This window comes from Rhamphochromis sp. 'chilingali', assembly GCF_963969265.1.
Source record: "Rhamphochromis sp. 'chilingali' genome assembly, chromosome: 16".
Taxonomy (NCBI): Eukaryota; Metazoa; Chordata; class Actinopteri; order Cichliformes; family Cichlidae; genus Rhamphochromis; species Rhamphochromis sp. 'chilingali'.
Genome location: NC_137943.1, coordinates 14629295 through 14652924, shown reverse-complemented (window position 1 = coordinate 14652924; position 23630 = coordinate 14629295). Strand labels below are relative to the sequence as shown.

The following is a 23630-nucleotide window of genomic DNA, read 5'->3' as shown; positions in this document are numbered from 1 at the left end:
CTTCCACTACATCCACGAAGTCCTCCTGCCTGGCAGCTGTATCCCCCTGCAAAGCACAAGGTACTCAGAGCCGATCCCTGATGCCCTTGAACCCATCAGTCACTTCTGGGCTTTTTCATCTCCAAGTAGTTTTCCTAGCAGCACAGATTACCGTACTCTGATTTGAATAATAATTTGTATCTGATTTGACTTCGCAACCAAAAATATAGATGTAGAAATGTCCTCCTGCCAGTGGCCTCCAAACACATTAAACTGAAAGTATCCGCGTATATTTGTGCCTTAAACAGAAACCAGATTAATAATCATTCCAGAGATGCTTTGTTTTCAAGCACAGTAAAATAACAGCGTGGTAGCACAATTAAAACCACTGAGTGCAGTCAGATGAATGCCAGTCATAACTGCAAGTCGCTTTCATATGTAGTTAACGGAGAAAATGATTCAACTGTGTTTATTTTGCACGCCTCGAGTGCTTTGTTTGCGTGAGTCACGATGGCGGTCAGGTGTGTGGGGCCGAAGTCCTGTTTGTCTGTGTGGGAGGAAGATTTATCTGCACATGCACGCCTAAGCGATGCAGTGTGTTTGAATGGTGTGTGTGGGAGGCAAAGAGAGAGAAATGAACGTCTGTGTAGGAGGCTCGAAAACCCATAGCTTTGATCTGCAACGTCCTTGCAGCGCTACAAGGAATAGATCAGCGTGCAGGGAAAGGGTTTCATCCTCTTTCTTGTAAATCATTGGATCGATACCGCCAAAATGAATTCATCGGGGCAGGCAGTGTGTAGGCTACACTATCATGGCCGACTGTGCCTGTAGCGCCGAATCTGCAGCACAGGCGCTCTTTAGGATTCAGGACGAGCAGCCGTGTGCTGTCTGATATGTGGCGCCGGGCGTGCTGCTGCTGCAGCTGCACACTCCGTGATCACGATCAACAGAGCTGCACCGAAAACAACGCCAGCATTCGCGCTGCAGTCCCCAGCTGTGTGCTGATCGTCGTTTGATAGCCGAACGAGTGAGCTTCCACACGCTTCTCAGCTTGCAGATCACACAGGCTACACCCGAGCAAGGCTTCGTGTTTGTCTGCACGTCAGCAGCGAAGGCAGGCACAGATGTTTCAGCTCACCTCGAACAGCTTCATGTTCTGCCGCTGTGATTTGCATCCTGTGAGCTCAGCATCAGACACGCTGGCTACAGAGAGGCGAACGCTTCAATTTATGGCATTTTTCACAAAGTACTCATTGGAGTGCCTCTTAAGATTCCAGTCATAGCTTTAACAAGTCACATAGTTATTCACGCAAATTCTGGTATCTCAAGCATCACGTTTTAGACCCTACGCTATGCTTGTCTTTAACGGCCCGCTCGAAACAGTTTGAAATGTTCAGTTGCTGTCATGGAAGAAGTGTAAGGAGTCTTGGTTGGCTGCACATCAGTGCTCACGTTCTACTTCCTGCGTTACTGTCGAGGAGAACCAATATTTCAGTTTTATTTTAAATCGTAATGCTCAGCTTTACAGCATCACTGAGATTTTCTTGAAACCTCTGCTCCACGAAGAGAGATGGCATCACCTCTCTGAAACTCATGCGGCTATTAATAATGAAAAGCGACAAAGCACAGAGGTCACAGAGTAACCTGGAAGGCTGCTTCTGTTGACCCAGTGTGCCGACTGCAGGTGTTCCCAGCTTTATAAACGGCATTCAGTTCAGTTGTTCTCACCTGGATGATTGAGCACGCATCAAGACAAAGCACGTAGCATTTAATCTAGAAGTAGATCATTCATCTTCACCACACATATCTCCTGATCACAGATACAAGAGCAGCTGTGACAACCAAACAGAAAGGACGATCAGTAGAATAAGGCTGAGACATTTTTATCCCCAAAAAACCCAACAAAAATCCAGTTTAACAGACGAAGGCAACATTATATTCTTCATTTAAAAAGAACAGGCTCCACTCATAAACGCTTTCAGATTTTGTATTATTTCCCTTTATTATTTGCATATTTTTTTTGCTTCCTATTATTTCATAAATAAGATATTTTCAAGAAACATTGCTTGCATGGAACGAAACACAGTCTTACATTCAAAACATGTACAGTTAAGGCATCAGAGTACGTAGAGTAAAACACCAACAGGGAAATCTATGTGACACGTGCTACATACTGCAACAGCCGGAGCTGCAGTCACTGAAGGACAGACTCAGATTACACATCACAGAAAAAGCCACAACATTTAGACGTATAGTTTCAGATAGTAGAAAAATACTAACAAAGGCTCATTTTTTTTCCGTAGCCCTGTACGGCAAGGTCAGCTCTGGTATCTATCATAGTGAGCGGGTCTTTTTACATTCAGAGACTAGGGGTGATGGTGGCGCTTCTGGTACGGATGAGAGCCTTGTGAGAGGCGCGAGGTCTTGCAAGCCCTCCTGCGTAGACGCCTCTCGTGCATCAGGAGCTGGAGGTGCTCTAGCTTACAGTGCAGCGTTTGATTCTCCTCTGTGGACGAGTGCACGACGGGACCCTCGTGGGCTACGTCACCTACAGAGAAGAAGAAAGAAATGGGTCAGACACGTGAATGTTAAGGTGTGCTCTCCGCCATTAATTACTGCATTGGTCATAAGAAATACACTCAAAAGCCACTTTGTCAGGCTTAATTTATATGTCTGCTCATTAATGCAAACATCCAATCAGCCAATAACACGCAGACGTGGTCAAGACGACCTCCCGAAGCTCCGACCCAGAATCAGTTTGTTTCTCTGACGCAGTAAAAACACGACTAGTTGAATTTTCTAAAGCTGCAGCTGTCAGATGCTTCGTCTTGTTCCACCACCTGTCAAAACCCTCAAAGTTTCCTCAGCTATGAGGTGAAAGAAAAGCACCTAACTATGTAGAAGTGATTGACAGACAAGCTGCGAGGCAACTGCTCTGCTTGATTTCCTCATATTTTCAGCTCTAATGCAAACATACAAATCCACGAGAAACCCCGTCAGCACGAGAGAATCGCAGCCTAATAAGGAAGCGTAAACGCTCGTGGATGCGCTGTCGTTAACACCGCCTGTTAAGACTGTAATAGTCTTTATACTCACGCAGGCCCGTGTAACTGCTGCACAAGTGCTGCGTGACTAAATATGACGCAGCACAGAAACACGAGCGCGTTTTATTCTCTGGGGGCCATAAACAGTCTCCTTTTTTATTGTTTTTGTTTCCATTTCCCTGTCCTGATTTCTAAAATGCACACTATTCCAGTATTTGCATGCATTTACATGCGTGTGATGATGACATGCTCTCCGAGTTTCCAAAATAATATTAGCTTGAGCTGACCTGGAGCGCCGCAGAGGGGCTCTGTCCTCTGCATCGCTGGTGGTCTGGGCTCTTCTGCTGTGAGCAGCGGGCTGACTTCAGCGCCTTGAGCAGGACAGCGGTGTAGAGGATGAGGAACTGGAGCCCCCTGGTGGTGGTAGGCGGCTCTGAGGAGGTCGTTGAGGATCTGGAGAATAATGGCGACACCACGTCGAGGATGACTGAAACCGCTCTGACTGCAAGGGGCCAGGGTGCCTGAGAGGATAGAGGAGTCATTACTACTTTTTTCTCTACTTTTCCTAAAAACAGCTATTCAAAAGGTCATTAGATTAGAAAGAGTGCCCTTATAGTTGCAACACTAGGAAACATCACTGGTTTATGTTAATCAGACCAAACAAAAACTGCTGAGCAGTGTCCAGATCAGACGTACCAGAGAAAGTCCCAGAGAAGATGCCAGGTGAGTGTCTCACGAAACTCTCTATGACAGCTCCTGGAGGATTGGGCAGCTGTGCAGTGGATGAAGCATCAGCATTACTCTGTAAGGGACAAATATCCACCTTAAGGAATAAGTCTGAGTAATAAAATATTCTTTTCTCACTAATTTAAATTCAAAAAGACTATTGTGAAAATTCGGTTACGCGTTAACGTGGATGACTTCTGCGTTAGAGTGTGTGTGGCTAACCTCTGTGAAGGTCGAGGCTGCTGTGGGGCTCAGGGGTGCCGGGCTGGAGCCGATGGGACCGGCTGAACAGACCGGTGCAATCGCTCGCAAAGGAGAACCCGGATGTGGAGAACCACAGGGCAAAAGAGGAGAAGGAGCGTGCGGAGATCCGTGCTCAGAGTGGGAATTAAGCAGAGAAGAGGGATTACAGCAGTTTGTGGCAGGAACGCTACTGGATGGAACCGAAGGGTTTTGTGAGTTCAGTGAAGTTCTGGCTCCCTGAGTGTTAAACTGAAACGAGGACAAAGAGTCAACAGAGAATGGAGTTGCAGATGAGGCCTGTGAAGCTGATGTGGTAGCAGGTCCAGTGGTGGAGGTCCACGCCGAGGCAGAGTGAGGGTGGTTCGTGCTGCTGGCCGTCTGCGCATTGCTGCCGTGAGCCTTTGAGTCCAGCAGCAGCTCCTTCACGTCCTGCGCCGACAGCTGGAGCTCCACACACATCACGTGGGCACCGATTCCAAGGTTAATGTTCAGAGGTGAGCGCCCAGACAGGAAGTCGTTAATCTGCAGGGACAGACAGGAAAGTTTCACTCTTCTTCTCCCGGTGCTATCAGTTTACAGCACAGTTATCTGAAACCACAATACACTGATAACCAAGAAAACCATGAGAAATTCATGGATGTTTCCCATGAATTTCTCATGTTTTTATGCATCTATGTTGCAAAGTCTCTCTTGTAAAATGGATCTTTGACCTCAGTGGGCCTAACCTGGTTGAATAAAGGATACATAAAAATATATATCTTTATTGAACAATCACTCACAGCGCAGGCTGGGAAAAGTAAGTGAACTCTTGTCTCACAAAGATGAAATATAGAGCAGGACAGCGCAGGATGTGGAAAAAGAGAAGCGTGAGAAATTATTTGAAGAGGTGGACGGGTGCAAGATGAAGGCCAGATACGCTGTCTAAAGTTATTTATTTTTTTTTAAACTTCATATTAAAGACTTGTTGGAAGTGGCTCAAAGTTTACTAGAATGTAAAATATACTGCTGCAACGCAGAGGATCCGGAAAGGATGGAAAAGAAAGTTCAAAAGGAGAAAGAGGAAGAGAAAATGATAAATAAAGAGAAAGAGAAGAAGCGACACGTCATGAAGAAGAAGGAAGAGAACAGATGGACAAAGATATCAGCATATTGTGAGAAAAGACAGCAAGTATGAGAAACAGCTGTGATGATAAAGACAAAAATAATAAAAGAAAAAAGGGAAGTAAAGAAGGGACTGGGGGGTAGAAAGAGGAACAGGTAACGGCTCCAGCATTCCTCCCCCTGAAGTCTCACCCCCACCCCTTCTTTCCTAAACTGTAATATTGTAATAATAAATAGATAGGATTACATTTCTCCACCCTGACTGTCTGTGAATGTTTGCTGCTTGTGTTCAGTACAGAAAAGAAAAGTGCAGTTGTTTTTGTGCTATTATTAGGACTCTATATGTGTACAGGTCAGTCCTCATTTTACGAGTACAGTAATACTGAAATAAAAAGTAAAAGTAAGATGGAAATCCTGATAATTACAGGCTGAATGACGTGTGTGTAGCCAAAACTATGCACCTCCGAACTTGGTCTTTAGACGAGTAATTATTGATTGATTTTTTTAAAGGGTTTTTAATACGTTTCTCTGCCTCATTCATGCATTCAACCGGTTTCTACCATAGACTGTACACCCACCAGCCACTTTGTTAGGCACACCTGTTCTGCGACTTGTTAATGCAAATATGTAATCAGACAATCACTCGACAGCGACTTAACACATTTAGGCATGTCGGCATGGTCAAGACGAGCATCAGAGTGCGGAAGGAAGGAAAGGCAAAAAAAAGAAGCCTTGTTTACTGCGTCAAGCTGATAGGAAGGCAACAGGAACTCAAATAACCACTTGTTACAACCAAGGTATGCAGAAGATAGGCTCTGAAAGCACAACACGTCGAACCTTGAAGTAGATGGGCTACGGTAACAGAAAACCACACTGGGTGGCTCTCCTGTCAGCTAAAAACAGGAAACTGAGGCTACAGATCACACGGGCTCACCAAGACTGGACAACAGAAGACATTCAGCAGTTACAGAAGGAATTAGGTGCAAACTACAGGAAAACGTGGATCCATCCTGCCTTGTGTTAATAGTTCAGGCTGCTGGTGGGGCAACGACTTTGTGCCCCCTTATTATCAGCTGAGCACCCTTAAAACACAACAGTCTACCTGAGTATTGTTGCTGACCATGTCCATCCCTTTATAACTACCAGTGTAGCGTGTTCTGGTGGCTGCTTCCAGCAGGATAACACATCAAAGCTGAAATGATCTCATTCTGGTTTCTTGAACTGCTCTCTAATGGCCTCCACAGGCACCTTTAGAACCAGTAGAGCACCTTTAGGATGTGGTGGACAGGAGATTCAGTTCATGGATGTATCTGTGTGGGGCTATGATGTTAATATAAACCAAAGTCTCTGAGTTTCCTGCCGTGAAGAATCAAGACAGGTTGGAAGGCAAAATAGAGTCCGACCGAGAACTAATAAGCTGTATTTAATGAAATGGGTGCATGCAATAATATAATAGCAATATTATTACATGCAAACGGTAGTTTCTAGTGTTTACTTCAAGCATACAGTGAGAAAGAATTAAAACGCTCACCTGGACTTCTGTTAAACTTTCCAACACATCCATAACAGTCCTTTCAGCCCTGGTAGTCGAGCACTGTGCGGCACAATATAATAAACAGTCTGATTATATGTGTGCGTCAAAGTTACAGAACAGCCAGTCTAAGATGTGCATTAGTTTACGTACCAGTAAACCAGCTTCGATGACTGGGACCAGAGTCAGTTTGCTGCCATCTGTTACACCCTGGTCCAGGAGCGTCCCTGCAGTCAGGTGCCTAATTTATAATACATAAATCAGCTTTAATGGGTCAAACCGGGGGGAGAAACCCCACATACGCATCAAATACGCGGATTAAACGTAATTGCTTTACCTAAACTCCCGGAAGTGCACAGCATGCAGGGTAAAGCAACAACTCACCTGTCTTTATGCAGGAGTACGATCCTGTCCGTGTGCAGTCTGAGTTTCTGGGAGATGCGCGCTTTCAGGGCCTCCACGGTCTCCCCCCGGGGGACGGTCAGCTCCACCGGGCTGCCGGCCGTGGAGGTGATGCACAGACGCATGGAGGACTGGCCGCTGGAGACCCCGGCCCCGCGGCTTGCACACTGGAAGGCGGTGACGCTACAGAGACCCCGCTGCTGCTGCTCCATTCACGAACACTGGCTGCTTTAAACTCGGGCTCTGGTCGCTGGGATGACCTGAAGCGACGCGCTGCGGGGCTCCTGTGCTCGGGTCGTCACTGCTCCTCGATGTGAAGCATCCCTGAAACCACGACAAGCCGCAGACTGCACACCAGTTCCTCTTTCTGTCTCTGACAAGCGCAGCTCCACTCCTCCAGCGTGAAAATACACCCCGACCCCTGGCAGGCCGAGGCCCGCCCACTTCCCATCACAACCAATCGGAGAGGGACACAAGACTACGAAGGCTTCATTGCCCAATCTGAAGGAGCTCTGCTTCACGTGGCTTTTTTTCACCCAACTCGCCATTCATAAATGACGCAATCCGCAGTGCACATTTTGTACAGAATCACAAAAAAACATCCGACTGTAGTAATTCTTAAGATTTAAACTCTGGGGATTCTTCACGTTATTAAAAGATTATACCAGAGATGCTTCTGTACCGGCAGGGGGGTTAGTTCTGACCCCCCGCGATGACACTGCATCCCTCTAAGGAGGTGACTATTTTGTTAAACACCCACTCCTTGGCATGAAAACAGCGTCGCCTATTTTTATGCAAAACCTTTAAGGAGCTGGAAGCTCCTACAGCATGAAAGGCACAGAAAATCCTCACCGACATGCAGTGGAGTCAAACACGTGGATTCATGAAAACCTGAGAACTTTGAGCTGATTAAAACATGAGCATAATCAAAAGTATCCCTAACAACTTTTCTAAAGTTTTAAAAATACATATTTTTCTGAGGAAAGAAAGCATTCAGAGAAATGGTAAACAGACTGGTTCTTACATAGTGCTTTTCTACTCTGCAGATGCACTTGAGGCATTTTATACCACATGCCTCATTCACCCATTCCTGCAGGGGGTTTTTCTACAGCGAAGTGTTTTCTATCTGACATTGACACACATCTATAGTCTGATGAGCACATCAGAGATCTACTTGGGGTTCGGTATGTTGCGTAGGGATACTTTGGCACATAGTCTGGAGCAGTCAGGGATCAAACCACCAACCTTTCAATTAGTGGATGACCTGCTCTACCTGAGGTATGTCAGTAAAAGCCTCCAAGAATCTGATATCAGGGTAAGAACATACATCATACAGGGATAATCAACCATTTATTCTTATGTTTCTCGCATTTAGCAATGAAGTAGAATTTCACCGTTCAATCAGTGGGATGAGCGCTCACAGAGAGCCCATCTCTGGTCTGGTCGAGGCTGCACCTGTCATGTGATGCACAGCCGAGTGGACTGGCTTGGAGTAAAGTGACGTATGAAGCCGAGGAGTGAAGAGAAATGGAGCTCATATGTGTCTCCTCACGGTGGCTAAAAATAACCATACCCACAGCACCCCCGTTTTACAGCCTGCGTCACTGCACTTCCACATGACCTGCATCACCTCACACCCTCACTCACCTCTCTCCCAAACGCAGACATGCAGAGCTTCTTTCATCACGTCTTTTCTGCCTGAAAAACCTCGGCATCCCTTGCTGTTCTCCTCTGGTTTCCTTTGCATAACTGTTTCAGCAGTCACCGAGCTCTCTCTGTGCCTTGTATAACTGATACGAGAAGTTTATGCACAGGAAAACCAGTTTTTTAACCACTGCTGACTTCACTGGAATTTAGAAGGAATCCCATGCTGACCTCTCCCTGATCTTTTCTCCTTTAAATAACTCCCTGAACTTCATGTTCCAGTGATATTTTCATGGAGGATCTGACCTCCCTTTGGAGATTGCGTTCTCCTCCTCCTCCTCTTTTTCTTCCTCGTATTTCTCTCCGTTCACTCCAGCGCTTTGCTGAGAGGAGTGAGATGAGAGAGGCCGCTGCTTTACATTCTTCAGGCCTCACAGAAAACAATTCCACAGGATGTCCTGCTCTTCGGAGCATGCACAGACGCAGCTCTGACGTCAGCCCTCCAAGAACACACACGCACACACACCCACTGCGTCCATCCTCTCTTTCTCATTCCTCCCACCCCAACACGGCCTCTCCTGGCATCATTTCCCAGATGTTTCAGTTCCCTGGCAGGCTGATTTACCCCTTGTATTTCCTGGAATTTTTTTTTTTAGATAAAACAGTCGTATGTGACGAATTTTATCTGAAATATTTTAACAAAGACCTCACTGATCAGCTAAGAAAATCTAGATGGAATGTAGCTTTTAGACACCACTAATAAGAACGCAATAAAGAAAGAGGGCACTACTGTTTGTTTCATTCATCTGTTGTTGCCGTTTTATGACACAGCACAATAAGATCAAGGAGATTAAGATGCAAAGAAATAACTATTAAAACTACAAGAACAAAAGTGACAAGTAGAATCACAAAACACCACGCACTGAGCAGATCTCGTTTAAAACCATTGAGTCTTTGTTGATTTGTAGCTCCACCTTTCCAAAGCATTTATTAACATATGCCTTAGTTCCCTTTAAGTACACCCACGCTTACTGTGAGGCAAGTCAGTTCCAGTGTACTGTGATCATGTGTAAATGGTGACAGTGTAGCCTGTGAAAGGAGGCGTAATACAGTCTTCCTAGTACAGATTAGAGATAGAACTAAAAAAAGCTGGAAAATCCAAAGATGTCTAACACATTGTACTCAAAGGCCAGTGTTACAGATCTGGCACTGAGCCACTTTGCTATATTCATTTTTCTTCCCTACTCGTGCAACTTGTTCATTAATTATTATCCAAAACAATCACCATGTTACAAAGATAGCGCTCCACACGTGCCGTTCCCTCTGAGATCTGTCACGTCCGCTGAGTAATACTTTAACAGCTTTGATATGCGGAAAACATTAAAAAAAAGTAGAATTTCCTCTTTTCTGCAATAATTTTAGATGCTGTTCCAACATGAATGCTGTCTTATTCTTTATTTATCAGGATACTGATACTCTCATATGCGGCAGAGAAAGTTATACATTTTTCTTATTTTAATAAGAAAAACTCATGTCCATGATGAGTCTCTCCATATAATTAGGGTTATCTGGCCTTATCCACTGTGCCTCATTGTATATAATGAAAAGTGTATTTACATTTCAAGGGAAGAGCTCTCTCTGGCTTTTTGAGTAATTAGGTTCTTGTTAATGGAAAAAGGGTTTGAGGAGATTAATATATTCCAAAAAAGTGACCTGGAAGAAAAGAGAGAACACATTTAAGACCGTAGCAGCTTAGTCACCGGTGGCAGAGGACACCGTCACAGTTTCCTGTGCCCAACACATTAATGTGTACCGCCACTGAATAAATACATTTTGGTGATTTCAGTCACCCTGAACTGATTTCCCAAGTTGAATTAAATCACTTGTCACGTGTGGTTATTTCTGTCGCTCAGCTTTGAACCAGTTCTCGAAAGTTTTCGGAGAGGCGGGGGAAACAAACCCAACAACAACCCAAAAATAGCTCTTCGGATGTCTAAGTGCCCCCCTGTTTCCTGTTTTCATAGAGGCACAGGTTACACATCTATTCATTTTGGTGCTGAGGCATTTTCTGTTTGTGCAAAACATCATGCAAGGAGTGCACACTGCAGAGGTTAGAGCTGCAAACTGTGGATTCCATTGTGGGTGCAGATGCAATATGCAGTTTGTAGCCTATATGATGCGAAAACAGAGACAAGCACAACAATAAAAAAAAGGGTCATGTAAACAACAAAACCTTAAACTAGCAGATGGATTCAAATCATTTGCAAGCACTCTTACGGAGGTGGGTTAACTTAGCCATATTTAGCCAAATGCACCCAAACAATAAACATCACAGATTAAGAGCAACATGAAAAGGAGGGCAGATAAATTCTTTCTGCAGAAAAGCATCCTCACTAGAATCCAAATGTGCAGCAGCTTTCACTTTTTAGATGGACTAACTCTATTGAATTAGAGTGAAATGAAGCTTTATTTAGCTGTTTTTTCCCTGGACCATCTGGACAAAACCTGCAAGCAGATCGTCCAGTTTTTATTTCTGCAACCCCCCCCCCCCCCCCCCCCAAAAAAAAAACAAAAAAACAACAACAACAACAACAACAACAACAACAACAACAACAACAACAACAACAACAACAAAACCCAGACAGAAACAAACAAAACAAATTAAAATGAATTAAGTCAAACAAAACATTGAAAAAACAGCAGTGCAACGCTGCCACCACGTGGCTAAACATGAGATTACAAAAAAAAAAACGTTTTAAGGGGATCCGTCTGCTCCTGCTATAGGACACAGACTCAAACACTGCAAAAAGGGAAACTTGGGCATATTTCAGTGACTTATTTAAACATCTGCATCGATATATATATATGGCTCAGATAATTACTGATCCCCCCCTCCCTCCCTCTCCCTCTCAGTAGATACCATTCATGAGCAGCTGGTGTGAATGAGGACGGGTTTTCTCCTCCATCTCGCATCATCACCACCATCACCACCACCGTCGTCGTCAGTGCCTGTCACGTGGTGCGTCGGGAGCGGGCGGTGGGTGTGTCTAATCGCGTGTGGCTTCATTCATAACTACAGTCTTTATTTGAAGCCCAAATTAAAGTATGCAGACGGGGCAGGCTGCCGGTGGACCGCTTCAAACGGAGTCTACAGCCGGGTGAGTCCGATCCTTGCGCCTCACACACACACACACTGATCAGGTTACACGGACCTACAGCTGTGCTCACGGTTTAATGTGGTACTATTTCATTATGTAATAGGTGGGATAGGTGACACAGCCGACTCTAGATCGCAGCATCTGATTTATTGGGGCATGTCTGAGGCGCGGGTCCTCAGCTGAGCCCCCACACTCCAGCGTGTCCGGCACATGAAGGCTCCTGGGTGACTAATCGTGATTTATTCCCCGCAGGCTGAGATCAGACGTCGCAGAGATATGGGGCTGTCCTGATCCGCGGGTTTTCGGAGGAGAGGGGAAGATGCTGCCGAGGCTGCTGCTGCTGCTGATGCTGAGGCTGCTGAGCGCCGCCGGCTGCAGCGGATCGCTGTAGTCGGGCCCCACAGAGCGGAGCGAAGCACCGTCAACAACGCCTGTATAGACCGTAAGATGCATCACATCTGGAGCACATCATCGTGCAGTCACATGTCAGACTGACATCCATTACCCGCCCCCCTTGCTCCTTAGTCCGGACAGTATTTATGAAAGTGACACCATCCGCTCCATTACCGTGACATAAAGTACACCAAGACGTCGTCAGAGATGATGTTACATTCTAACATGACTTCAGACCCTGGGACTAACACGCGCACGCACGCACGCACGCACGCACGCGTTGGATTAGGTTATATTTTTTGCCACCAGTCGGGGTCAGTGTTTTAAACTTCAGCTTCAGTATTTACCGACAAAATGATGGTGAAGCTGATGCACTGCTACTAGGTTACAATTACTAATACTATAGCACCGAAAATTATTTTTTAAAAGATCATGATAATAACGACAATAATGACATTTTCCAAGCCTGACTGGAGATTCACGGTCTGTCCAGCTTCTAAAACTCAAGCAATCCAGTATTTTAATAAATATGTTAATAATTAGACTTGACTTAATTTGTGAAATTAGTTTAAAAGAGCCCCGTGGATTTGTCTGGATGTAATAATTGAATACACAGAGAATGCAAGAGTGCCTTCAAGGATACATTTTAAAACCATCATCCAAAGTTTATGACTGACTGTTACGTGATCAGCAGAAAGAAGACAGATGGTTTCTGAAAAAAAAAACATCTGGAGTTATAATTAATCTAATTAATTATCTGTTCTGGTTTTGCCTGATCCCAGCGTGGTGGAAACCCTCCAAGACACACACACACACACACACACACACACACACACACACACACACAGAGAGAGAGAGAGAGACCATTAAATGCTCACTCTAACCTCATTCCATCTCAAAATTGTGTCTTCCTGAGTTGAAATCCTCATGTCTGTTATGGGGATCTGCTTTTTTGCCCACATAAAGAAGACCCGTGTCCCCCTCAGTGTACATCTCACCAGTGATTAAGGTCCCCCCACCATACCCCGACTGCTCTCAAGCACATTTTGACAAGTGCCAAGCGTTCACTGAAGATAATTCGACAGCAGAAGAATGGGCCGTGTGTGTCTGTGCGTATTCTCGCCTCAATTCAGAGCTGCGTTCACATCATAGTTACCTCGAGCTTGTTGGTTTGTATGAGCTCTTACATAAAATATGGCTCTCACATGGTGAGGGAATGTGCGGCGGTGTTATCAGCATGCTTGAAGAATGCGGTCTTGAGCCGATGTTACACAAGCTGAACTCTGTGTAAATATTAATGGGGTGTCAGCTCGTCTTCCTTTGCTCGCACCTTTCTGCAGGAGAGGTTAGTTTACCAGATGTGAGCAGATGTTTGGGAGCTTTAGCTGAGAGACATTTGTGAGGGGTTTTGTGCCATTTCGGTGGATGTCAGCTAATCTCAGCAAAGCAGTCGACCCAGTCAACTGTCAGGCTTACATTCTTGGGGATGTTAAAGGGGAATTACTCCAGTTTTGCAATATCCAGTTCAGCTGACTTGTTTTTGGAGGTTATTAAAGTCTGATGAATTCATGTTATCTCCATGATCTGTGGCTGCTGGTATGCAGACAGCCTTCATTACTAACCAGCGTATTTCAAGTTTGAGGGGAGTGGATGAGCTCCAGGAGGAATTCAAAAGAAGATTCTGCTGGAGTGCATTTTCTAGCCTAAAAGTCTGCAGCATCAAGCACCGGAGCCAGGGTTTTTAGCAATATTGAACTCTGTAGATTTCCATATTTTTCATCTTTTCAGTTTCTTCAGAAACCTCGCTTTTGGATTCCTTTGCCGCCTTAAAACCCCACCGTGTGCCATTTATCTATAATTACCACAAAGTCCGGCTCAAATTGTCAAAATGCCAGCTTTCAGAAACAGCTCTGATGGCGTGACGCACCACAAATGCACTGTAGCCGTGGTCTGCATCTTCATCTTATAAAGACATTAAAGCTGAACTATCAGGTTCTCTGCCAAACCATCAGCCCGCACACGCATCCCCAAATTATTTCCAGGCAATGAGTAACAATCATCACCCTAATGATATGAAGATGTAGCTGCACATTGCTGCTGTGCCATTCTCAAATGGTCTTTCATTTGATGTGGACATGACAACAGATAACATCCTGTGGTAAAAATACGGCTGCGAGTACATCTGTGCGTGCAAGTGAGATGTGATGACGCATAAGTTGTGAGTTCTGCGAGACAGAATTACAATAGTGGTTTTAAATGGCCCATTTGTCGGGTACTATTTTCAGCTGTGCATTAATACTCTCTGGGTGCTCTCATTAATATTTTACAGCACTGATGTATGTGGTATTTAAAATAAACTCTGCCATATGCTGACTGTAAAACAAGAGCACATCACGCTGTACAATGCTGTGGCTCTCTCAGGTGTTTTGGATGGTTATAAAGTAGAGTTATGTGGCTCAGAGGCTTATCCTACCGTGCAAAAGTCTTGAGTCACCCTTCATTTCTTTTGGTTTTGGTATGAAAATGGGAAATAGGTGCAGCGATATACTGAAACAGACTGAAGCGGTAGCTGGCGTAGGATCCGACCCCTACTTGCTTTACCTATCTCCCGACCTCCTGCACACTAAGTGACAACAGTTTCCATTCTGATGAAGCTTCAGTGAACAGTAGATGGATCAATTGAAGGATCAGATGGATCTTTGAGGTCTTGTGTCATGTGTTTGCTGGATTTTCTTTCTCATTTCTTAAGGACATGACTTGCAGACATTGTTTATCTGCTGTAGATAGTTTTGCAGTCCTGCAACTTCTTCGTTTGTCCTCCAATTGTCCAGTTTCCTCACATTTTTAATGACACTCTGCAGACCATGCTGAGATACGTCAAGTTTTCAGCTGAAATTGGAACAAACAATGTGTAAAGAAATAAGGCGTTACTCAAGACTTTATGCACTGTTTATTTGTAAACGTTATGATTAGTGAGGGCTTTGACATTTTCATATCCTTAGCATATCTTTAAAACTCCTTTGTCCAACAGGCTAGCCAGTCCCAAATATTTTTATTTTGCAGTCTTGATAACTAACCCGTTTCAGTGTTCAGGGTGTATACCAGTATTATAAAAGTTGCGCGATCAGAGCACCCTGCAGTGGAGTTAAATTCCCAGCCTAGATGATTGTTTCAGCCCAGTCTTGTGGGATCTTTCCACACCGACTTAGTTCTGGATTCGATGAGAAAACGACTGCGCATCTTACCAGTGATCACACTGTTTACACCTAAGACTTTTCAGCATAACTTAACAGGAATTGTGTTGCTGTCTAGTAAGAAGCGTCAGCTCAGTGTGTGACATTCTTCACTTTCTCATCCTCTGCAGGGTTCACTCACACCGACCTTTACCATGAGCAATGATCTGCCTGTTCTGACAACTCTGACTGAGAGCTCCACTGTGAGTACTGTCAACACCTTTGACACAAACTGGTCAGTGCGTCCACTGGTGCTGTGCTCGGCAAATTTCAGTATTGATCTAATAGCAAGTAAACACAGGGCCAATATGACTGACACCAGTGCTTTCAACTTATAAAGACAGCTTATGTAGGGGAGAGCAGTGTGTCATGATTTGATGGATCACTAAAGCATGTCATGCTAGTATCGATCTGATACCAACACTAGCATTGATCTGTATCAATTTAAAGCAATATTTGAACTGAATACAAGCTACTGCTGGACATAGATGGGTAACATCCTCTTGACTTACTGTCACCTGGATCTGGAGCTGTATTGTTAATAAACACTGAAGCCGAATTTGACCAGAATAGGAACTGAAATCTTTAACAAACTGAAGTAATAAAGTAGCTTTTGTTCTTTCCTGGCAACTAGCGAGATACCGGCAGACTAATGGCTCAGACAGGTCGAGCCTCTGTGTGACATAAAGGACGGTTTTCACTCTCTCCTGTCTGCAGTGGACGAGTTGGCAAATATAACATTAGAAGACATTAGAAAATATCACTAAAATACATTATTATTACTACTTTATTACTATAGTTATTTTTAGGCGTTTGGACCCTAAAAGGGTCTAAACTCACATGAATCATCAGCCCTTTCTGGTTTAATAAGCAGATAATGACGTTAGATTGAGCCTGTGATTGAAGCTGACTGAGACTGATTGAGGCTCATACTGAAGAGCCTCTGAGAGCATAGTGGAGGCAGTGAAAATCAGCTGTTTTTGCTCCTTTCAAACGTGCACACGCCGTTTTATAACAGGCCGTTGCTTTTCTTTGCCTCATGTTCGGAGTAAACTGGATATATTTGGGGGTTGGCTCGCTCTTCTGACAACAACTTTAAATAGGCAGCAGCAGGCTTCGGGTTTGCTTTAATAACCTTGCTGCTGCTCCTATTAAGGTCATCATCTAAAAGTTGGAGCTTCTCCGCCTCACAGTTAACTCTAAAGCTCCATAATGGCCGTATGTCACACTTTCCTGCTGAATTAAAAAAAACAAAGACTTGCAGCAGATGAATATTCTGCATGTGATGCGGGGGGGGGGGAGAGAAACCAATTATTTTTCCTGCTTTTTGAAGCTGACATGGGAAGAAGAGCCAGGAAAGTCTCGGTGCAGTGTGTGGATTGCTCATGTGCGTTGGAATCCTCCTCCTCTTCCTCCTCCGATTTCCATTTTTAGCCTGCTGAGGCCTCATTTCCCCTTCTTTGAGAAGAGCTGGGAAATTGAATTAAGGGTCTCGCTGACGTTTCGATTAGCATCCACGGGCTCACTCAGCCAAGACAGAGTATTAATCAGACGAACGCAGATGTACACAAGTGTGCGTCTGGATAAGAATCACTGTGAGGGACTTAAGAGAGTCTTTTAGTGTTAATTCCACTCATTAAATATTACAGCGCTTAGCTGACCGCCTAATGCCAAAGAGAGAGAGAGAGAGAGAGATCCCTCAGTGCTGTGAAGCTCTGAACTGTGCAGCCACCAGTTCACTGCAACACAACGTAACAACAGAGATACTGCATGTAAGCTTGTGCCTTATTGTGCTTCTGAAGGAAGGAGTTATGAGCTCCAGCTATGCCATGTGAATACAAGCGGTGCAGATTAATTTGATGTTGCGCAACCCAAATGGGAGAAGAGTACAGAGAGTACCAGTTTGACGGGTTTTTAGTGAGACGCTTTGTGTTCTTAAAAAGGGAGAAATTCAGATTTTTAAACTTGTTACTGTCAGCAGTAACACTTGTTTTTTCTTGAAGTGCAAAAATAGCTTTAGTGTTACTGTTTCATTGGTATTTGATTAACACTGCTTTTCCATTTGCACTTTTCTCTAATATTTGTTAATAAACAATGAGATGAATTAAACTGGTCACTGGATTAAACCACGAGTCGGTAAAGTGACCCCAGCCTTTCTGTGTGCTCTGTCATCTTCTTCAGCCTCAGCTGTAACAGACATGCACACTACTGATGAGTTTCAGTTCAGATTGAGACTAACAAATCAATGGCAAAAAAATGACCCTCTCGTTATGGTGTCATAAGTTGGTTGTTACACTAAAACTTTCAAATGTAAAGCTACTCGTTATGTGGAATGGTCCTTATTAATATTACACTGTGATGTATATAAAGTGGGTCCATGGTGTAAATGTTAACACATTTGCCATACACATGTCAAAGATCCCTCTGAGCTTTTGTGATATGGTGTGTTATCCTGCTGGAAGAAGCCATCAGAAGATGGAAACACTGTGGTCATGAAGAGACGGACTTGATCAGCAACACTCAGGTGCTCATTGGACAAAAATATCCCCCACAGTATTACATCACCAGCAACATGAGCTGTTGAGAAAAGGCTTGAGCTTTCATGTGGTTTGCACCAAATTCTGATCCTACCATCAGGAAGTCCATGTGAGCTGTAGCTTTAGTTTCCCATTCTCAGCAGACAGGAACCTGCTTCTGCTTCTGCGACGTGTTTAGAGATGCTCTTGTGCACAGCTTGGTTGTAAAGAGGGGGGTATTTGAGTTACTGCTGCTTTTATACCAGTTCAAATCAGTCTGGCGATTCTCCTTGGATATTTTCTCTTTTTAGAAACACTTTCTGTAAACTCTAGATCATGTGGGGGAAAAAAATCAGTAGATCAGCAGTCTGGCCCCAGCAGCAACGACGGCCACTTAAAATCACCTTGTTTCTTTATTCTGATGTTCAGTTTGAACTTCATCAGATCGTTTTGACAACATCCACATGCCTAAATGCACTGAGTTGCTTCCATGTGATTGATAATGCAGATATCTAGTCGTCCAAGCAGTTGAACAGGTGTAATTTTCTTTATATTTATTTTATGGAACTTATCCAACTTTGAAAACAAACCTTGATTTATTGATTTAATATTTGATTAATAATTTGATTAATATAAGCAAGATGTTATGGCTGATTGCCCCTCTGAAATGAAAAAAGGTTTGACCAAACGTGCCACCCTCTTTTCACGATTGCCTCCCATCAGGATGTGCCGGTGTCGGCCGGTCAGGTAGAGAACTATGTCCTGCTGTTGGTGCTGCTGAGCGTTTTCGCAGGGGGGATGCTGGTCCTGCTCTCCCTCCTGCTCCTCTTCTGTCACCGGTGCTGCATGGGTGGGAGACGCTACTCCAGGTGAGCGCTACCTTGCAAAGTGACACACTGCGTGGGGACTAGCAGGTCAGGCTTGCCTCGACGGCACTCGGGGATTACAGGGGCCGATGTGATTATGACCGCCGTGGATTAAAGCTGAAAATGAAATGGAAAGCTGCGAGGTGACGCTGTGTTTTTGCTTCCACGAGAGAGATCTGAGTAAAACTCATTTGCCTCTTTCAGAGCGAGCGATGACCCTGAGAAGACAAACACCACTTATGCTGAGGATTCTCAGCCCACGCAAGGTCAGAGCTGTGTAAATGTTTCACGTTCTTGTTTTTTTCTTTCGGTCCGCTGTCGTCAATAACTCCATTATTCCTCTCCCTTGCTGTGTCCTTGTTGTCTTTGTCACTCAGAAATCACCATTCGTCTCGATGAATCGGATGCCCTCTCAGCATCGAGCTGTCACGATGGAGAGTCAGAACGATTCATCTCCACCGGGTCCACGGGCCGCAGAGTCTCCTTCAATGAGTCTGCACTTTATGAACAGGAGAAAACGACTCAGGACAAAGGACGCAGGTACAGCTCAACTGAGCTTGGGATTTTTTATCATTTAGATAAGCTGTTTGATGCCATGAGCTCAGGCGCTCAATCTTTATGTTCAGGTACACCCTGACCGAAGGAGACTTCCACCACCTGAAAAAGGCCCGGCTGACCCACCTTCACCTGCCTCCGGCACCATGTGACCTAAAAATACTCACCATCATGGAATGCGACTCAACAGAGAGCAGCACCATAAACATCAGTGAGACAGCAGCTCCCAAGCTACCCCTCACCATCTACCAGGTATGCTTGAAATCACACATTGTTCAGTCACTGGAGCAGACTCTCTCAAGGATAACATGCGATTCAATTCTTTCTCTCCAGCCCGCTAAGAAGAGAGTCTCTGACTGGATGGGCCAGAGCCTCAGCGGGGGTCTGCCAGGAGACCGACACCACTCCGTCATCCTGGACGAGGGGCCCAGGCAGTCTTTATCAGCCATGAAACCACAGCACACACGTTCTCAGACAGTGAGTTTGACTTTTATTCACCTCCCACTGAGAATAAAAGAAATAGGTGGGTCTTAATAAGTCTTAAAATTTAAAAATAAGCCTGCATTCAGTAAAAGGCAGGAATACAGTATACAATTAAGTGCAGATTCATCTGCTTTCATCAAACATTAACAGAGCTGTGAAAATCAGCTGCCACGGGCGCTGAAAGCTGCTGATGCGCTTTGACATCAGTCATCACTGCTACTCAGTGACAAAATGACAAACTGCTGTCCCCCGAGGACTTTGCCTCTGCCCATCACAATCCATCTTAGCTCTCCCGCTTCAGCTCCTCCTTAATGTGTCACCACCACCCTCCCCGTCCTCCTCGTCTCTTCTGCCAGATGGAGGCTATTGGCGACAGGGGAGAGGCCGAGAGCGAGACGAGTCAAACTGTGGGCCAAGCTTCAGTTCTGCATTTCTTCTCCAAACTGCGGCGTCACGCCAGTCTGGAGGGGGCAGGGCCTTACTTCAGGAGGTGGAAGTTTGACACCACGCATCGCGCTGCAAGTCTCGATGCCAAAGGTTTGTGTGCATGACAGAAATGGATCACTCAGACATGGTTAGTTCAGCCAGGGCACAAAATCAGTCACAGTTACAATCCTGACAAATACGCTGGACTCGGTTATGATGACTAAAGTTGGTGGTTTGACCCCTGGTTAGTCCAGTCTGCTTGCCAAAGATAGTGAAGCCCGTGTGGCTACAAATGTTATCATTTTAGATAACGATCTGTTGTCACTGATGCTCTGCTCCGTCTGGGAATCGTGCTCTCATGTATGCATGTGGATGGACAGAAAAGTCCCAGATCAGAGCCATGCTGCCAAATATGTATTACTGCTGATGGGAATATCACGCTTCTTTTGACTTTAGCGGCCCTGACTGAAATAAGACTGAAAGCGTGGGTAAGGGCTAACCTTCTTATCATATGAATTTCTCACAGGGTCCCCCAAGAGAAGGCCCTTTCAGAGACAGAGAGCAGCCAGTGAAACCACTGATCACACTGAAGACGATTCCTCTCCTCTCCGAGATGAGGCCATTGAATCTTTTCCACATACACCCATCCAGACCGGAGGCCTCCAGTCACTCTCTGCAGAGTCTCTCTCTCATCCCCAAACTGCACCCACATCTTCAGTCTTTCTTAGCAGGTACACCTCTGCCTATAATACCATGACTTAACACCATGCAATTTACCGAATTGTCTGACAGTTTTCCCATCATTGCAGGCTTAATCTGGAGCCCATGGTGGAGGTAGGTGGTAGCAGCACCAGGAGAGAAGAGTTCAGTTTGCCACCAGATCGCTGCCTCGCCCAGAGGCAAGAGGAGGTTACAGTTAATGGAACAGGAACACTGAAAGAGGCAGTCGTAGGAACAGCAGCAGGATTGGGAGGAGACGGGCTGGAGTCAGCGGACGAAGATGAGTTGTTTGGGATGCAACAAGAAGCTGTCATTCCGGAAAGGTTTGAAGACATGTTGAGGAAAGACGCAAAAACAGATGGTGCGATGGCAGACGCAAGGAAAAAGAACGAGGTAGAGCCAGATGATGGAGATGAAGTGGTGTTGGGGGCAGAAGCCAGACAAAGGACCGACTTGGGCTCATCGCTTTCCTTCATGCTTCCCCAGGAGAGCCTGGAGGCGCCTCCTTCCTTGTACAGAGAAATTTGGAGCTTGCGAGCCTCTCTGGAGCTGTATGCTTCCTCAGACCAGAGCAGCACAGACCGGGAGTCCATCCGCAGCGATGCGGACAGCGTCTCATCCCTTGGCGGTGCAGGAGCTCGTTCTGGCCTCGACAGTTGCTTGTCCCAAGACCTGGATGATGAGCCTGAAGGAGATGGGGAGGGAGAGGGGTTGGAAGGGGGAACCAGAGGGGCATTGGGTTTAGACAGTGAGATGGGAAGTGGACCTGGGGGAGAGGGTGAGGGGGGGAACAGAAAGCTCCTTCAGATGGACAGTGGTTACGCCTCCATCGAAGCTCCATCCAGGGCCCCTGAGGAGATGCGACTGTTTGGGACTCCCGGTGCCCCACGAGGGAAAACGGCATCAGAGAGGAGGTTGTTTTTCACCAACTCCGGTAGAAAGGGTTCAGTATGTGAGAGCATCGAGGCCAGGCTGTTTCAGGAGGAGCTGGAGGATGAGATGGCAAACAGCACCGAGCCAGAGGAGAAACTAAAGGAGAAACCACAGAGCGGCAGCCAAACTCTCACCCTCCAAGATTCACATCAACCTCTGAAATCTCTTCACCCTCAGAAATCTCCAGAATCGCAAACACAGCTGATGTCTCCACTTGTGAAAACAATCGCACAGCCCACCAGTCCTCACCGAACACGTCTCCGCCGCCGTGACTACAGCATAGATGAGAAGACGGACGCCCTATTTAACGAGTTCCTTCGCCACGACCCACGGTTCGACCAGCAGGACTCCCCGTTACGTTCCAGGCACCGATCCAGAGTTCACCTCCGGAAACAGTGGCAAAGACATAAGCAATACAGCGATCCTGGCTCGAGCTCTGGGGGAAGATACTCCCCGTCTTTGGAGAGGCAGAGGTTCACGCCGCTGAGGAGAGGGGACAGCGCTGGTTACCCTCTGGACACCAGATACCACAGCACCCTCTCGCGCATCGCAAGTGCTGCTGATGAAGAAGCCAGCGAGGTCGCGGCTTCTGAGGAGGCAGCAAAGGAAAGAGCAGAGAGCGCAGATCCATCACACGAAGGCGCGGCAGAGGATTCCCCACAAAGCGCTGCCAACAAAACATCCGAAGGAGACGAGGCAACAACAAAGAGCAGCTCTTGTTGTGCAGCTTCAGCTGGTGAGACCGATGGCTGCCAAGCCTCCGCAGAGAGACAGACAGCAGAAAGCACAACTTGCCAGTCTGTAACCACGGTGCCTGCACAAAAGAGCTTCATGGACCCAAGAGTTGACAACAAGAACAACAACAGCAGTCAGGCTATCCTATCAGAGGTCTCCCTGCAGGCACAGAGCAGTCTGACAGACAAGCTAGCTGTGTCAGTGGAAGAGAGGCTTTACAGTGGCCTGCGCAGCACAGAGATCAGCCAGGGGGAACCGGAGCGTGTGCTCACAGTGGCTCGCACAGCCTCACCTGGATTCAGTCCCACGTAACTTGTTAATGTCTGTTTTCCAGTCTGTTGTCTATAGAGCGCACACCCAGATAAACGGGTCCACAACAGTTCAAACATCCTCGTGTTTCAGATGTCTTAAAAAAAAAGAAAAAAAAAAAGGACGGAAGTACATTCTCGCTCAAGCATTTCCATTCACACCTCAGCTGTCACTGTGATGCCCATGTGACGCGTGATAATCCCTTCCATTGGTAATCATGGGGAAAAAAAAGAAGAAATAAAGAATTGCACTCAACCCATCATAAGGAAACCTACATATTTTCAGACTTAACTGAATTCTTGGCATGCTACCGTAGGTCCGAACATCATCATATGTGAATACTGTACAGTTTACAAAAAAGCACTTTGATGGGAAGACAGACAATGATGGCGTTTGTTCCCCCTCATTTTAAAAACCATATCCTCAAGTGTCCTTCTTGTCTCGACCATCATGAGGTTAAATGTCTGTGTGAGCTGTTGTATCAGAACAATGCTGACCATGTTGAAAAAAAAAAAAAAAAAAAAAAAAAAGAAACAGCGTAACAATTCTTCAGTGCTTGCAGCCCTCTCTTTCATGAACATGTCTTAAAAGTAAAAACAGATGGGAAGCACAATCCAGTCAGCAGGCGTTTTT

At 45.6% G+C, this 23630-nt stretch overlaps 2 protein-coding genes across 3 annotated transcripts; one reads left to right on the top strand and one right to left on the bottom strand.

Moving 5' to 3' along the window:
* Positions 1–75: 75 nt before the first annotated feature.
* LOC308412449 (midnolin-A-like) lies at positions 76–9071 on the bottom strand. Of its 2 annotated transcripts, XM_080906819.1 has the most exons (8): positions 8674–9071; positions 7009–7350; positions 6778–6865; positions 6625–6687; positions 3972–4514; positions 3720–3825; positions 3311–3544; positions 76–2527 (listed from the first exon to the last, which is right to left on the bottom strand). In XM_080906819.1, exons 2-8 carry the CDS (start codon positions 7236–7238, stop codon positions 2346–2348), a joined length of 1446 nt encoding a protein of 481 aa, XP_080762945.1. In that variant the 5' UTR covers positions 7239–7350; positions 8674–9071; the 3' UTR covers positions 76–2345. The 2 variants fall into 2 exon arrangements, with proteins under 2 accessions (XP_080762945.1, XP_080762944.1); XM_080906818.1 differs by lacking the exon at positions 8674–9071 and having other exon boundaries at positions 7009–7559.
* A 2639-nt stretch (positions 9072–11710) lies between these two features.
* cbarpa (CACN subunit beta associated regulatory protein a) lies at positions 11711–23485 on the top strand. Its single transcript, XM_080861155.1, has 11 exons — positions 11711–11828; positions 12081–12270; positions 15586–15657; positions 18694–18839; positions 19041–19102; positions 19214–19376; positions 19463–19643; positions 19725–19868; positions 20231–20411; positions 20827–21031; positions 21110–23485. Exons 3-11 carry the CDS (start codon positions 15610–15612, stop codon positions 22998–23000), a joined length of 3021 nt encoding a protein of 1006 aa, XP_080717281.1. The 5' UTR covers positions 11711–11828; positions 12081–12270; positions 15586–15609; the 3' UTR covers positions 23001–23485.
* The last annotated feature ends 145 nt before the right edge of the window (positions 23486–23630 follow it).

Coding starts and splice junctions, on each gene's coding strand:
- cbarpa (XM_080861155.1), top strand. CDS start 15,610: ATGAGCAATGATCTGCCTGTTCTGACAACTCTGACTGAGAGCTCCACT. Junction 15,658..18,693: donor CTCTGACTGAGAGCTCCACT/GTGAGTACTGTC, acceptor GCCTCCCATCAG/GATGTGCCGGTGTCGGCCGG. Junction 18,840..19,040: donor GGTGGGAGACGCTACTCCAG/GTGAGCGCTACC, acceptor TGCCTCTTTCAG/AGCGAGCGATGACCCTGAGA.
- LOC308412449 (XM_080906819.1), bottom strand. CDS start 7,238: ATGGAGCAGCAGCAGCGGGGTCTCTGTAGCGTCACCGCCTTCCAGTGT. Junction 4,515..6,624: donor AAAGTTTAACAGAAGTCCAG/GTGAGCGTTTTA, acceptor CTGTCCCTGCAG/ATTAACGACTTCCTGTCTGG. Junction 2,528..3,310: donor GCCCCTCTGCGGCGCTCCAG/GTCAGCTCAAGC, acceptor TCTTCTCTGTAG/GTGACGTAGCCCACGAGGGT.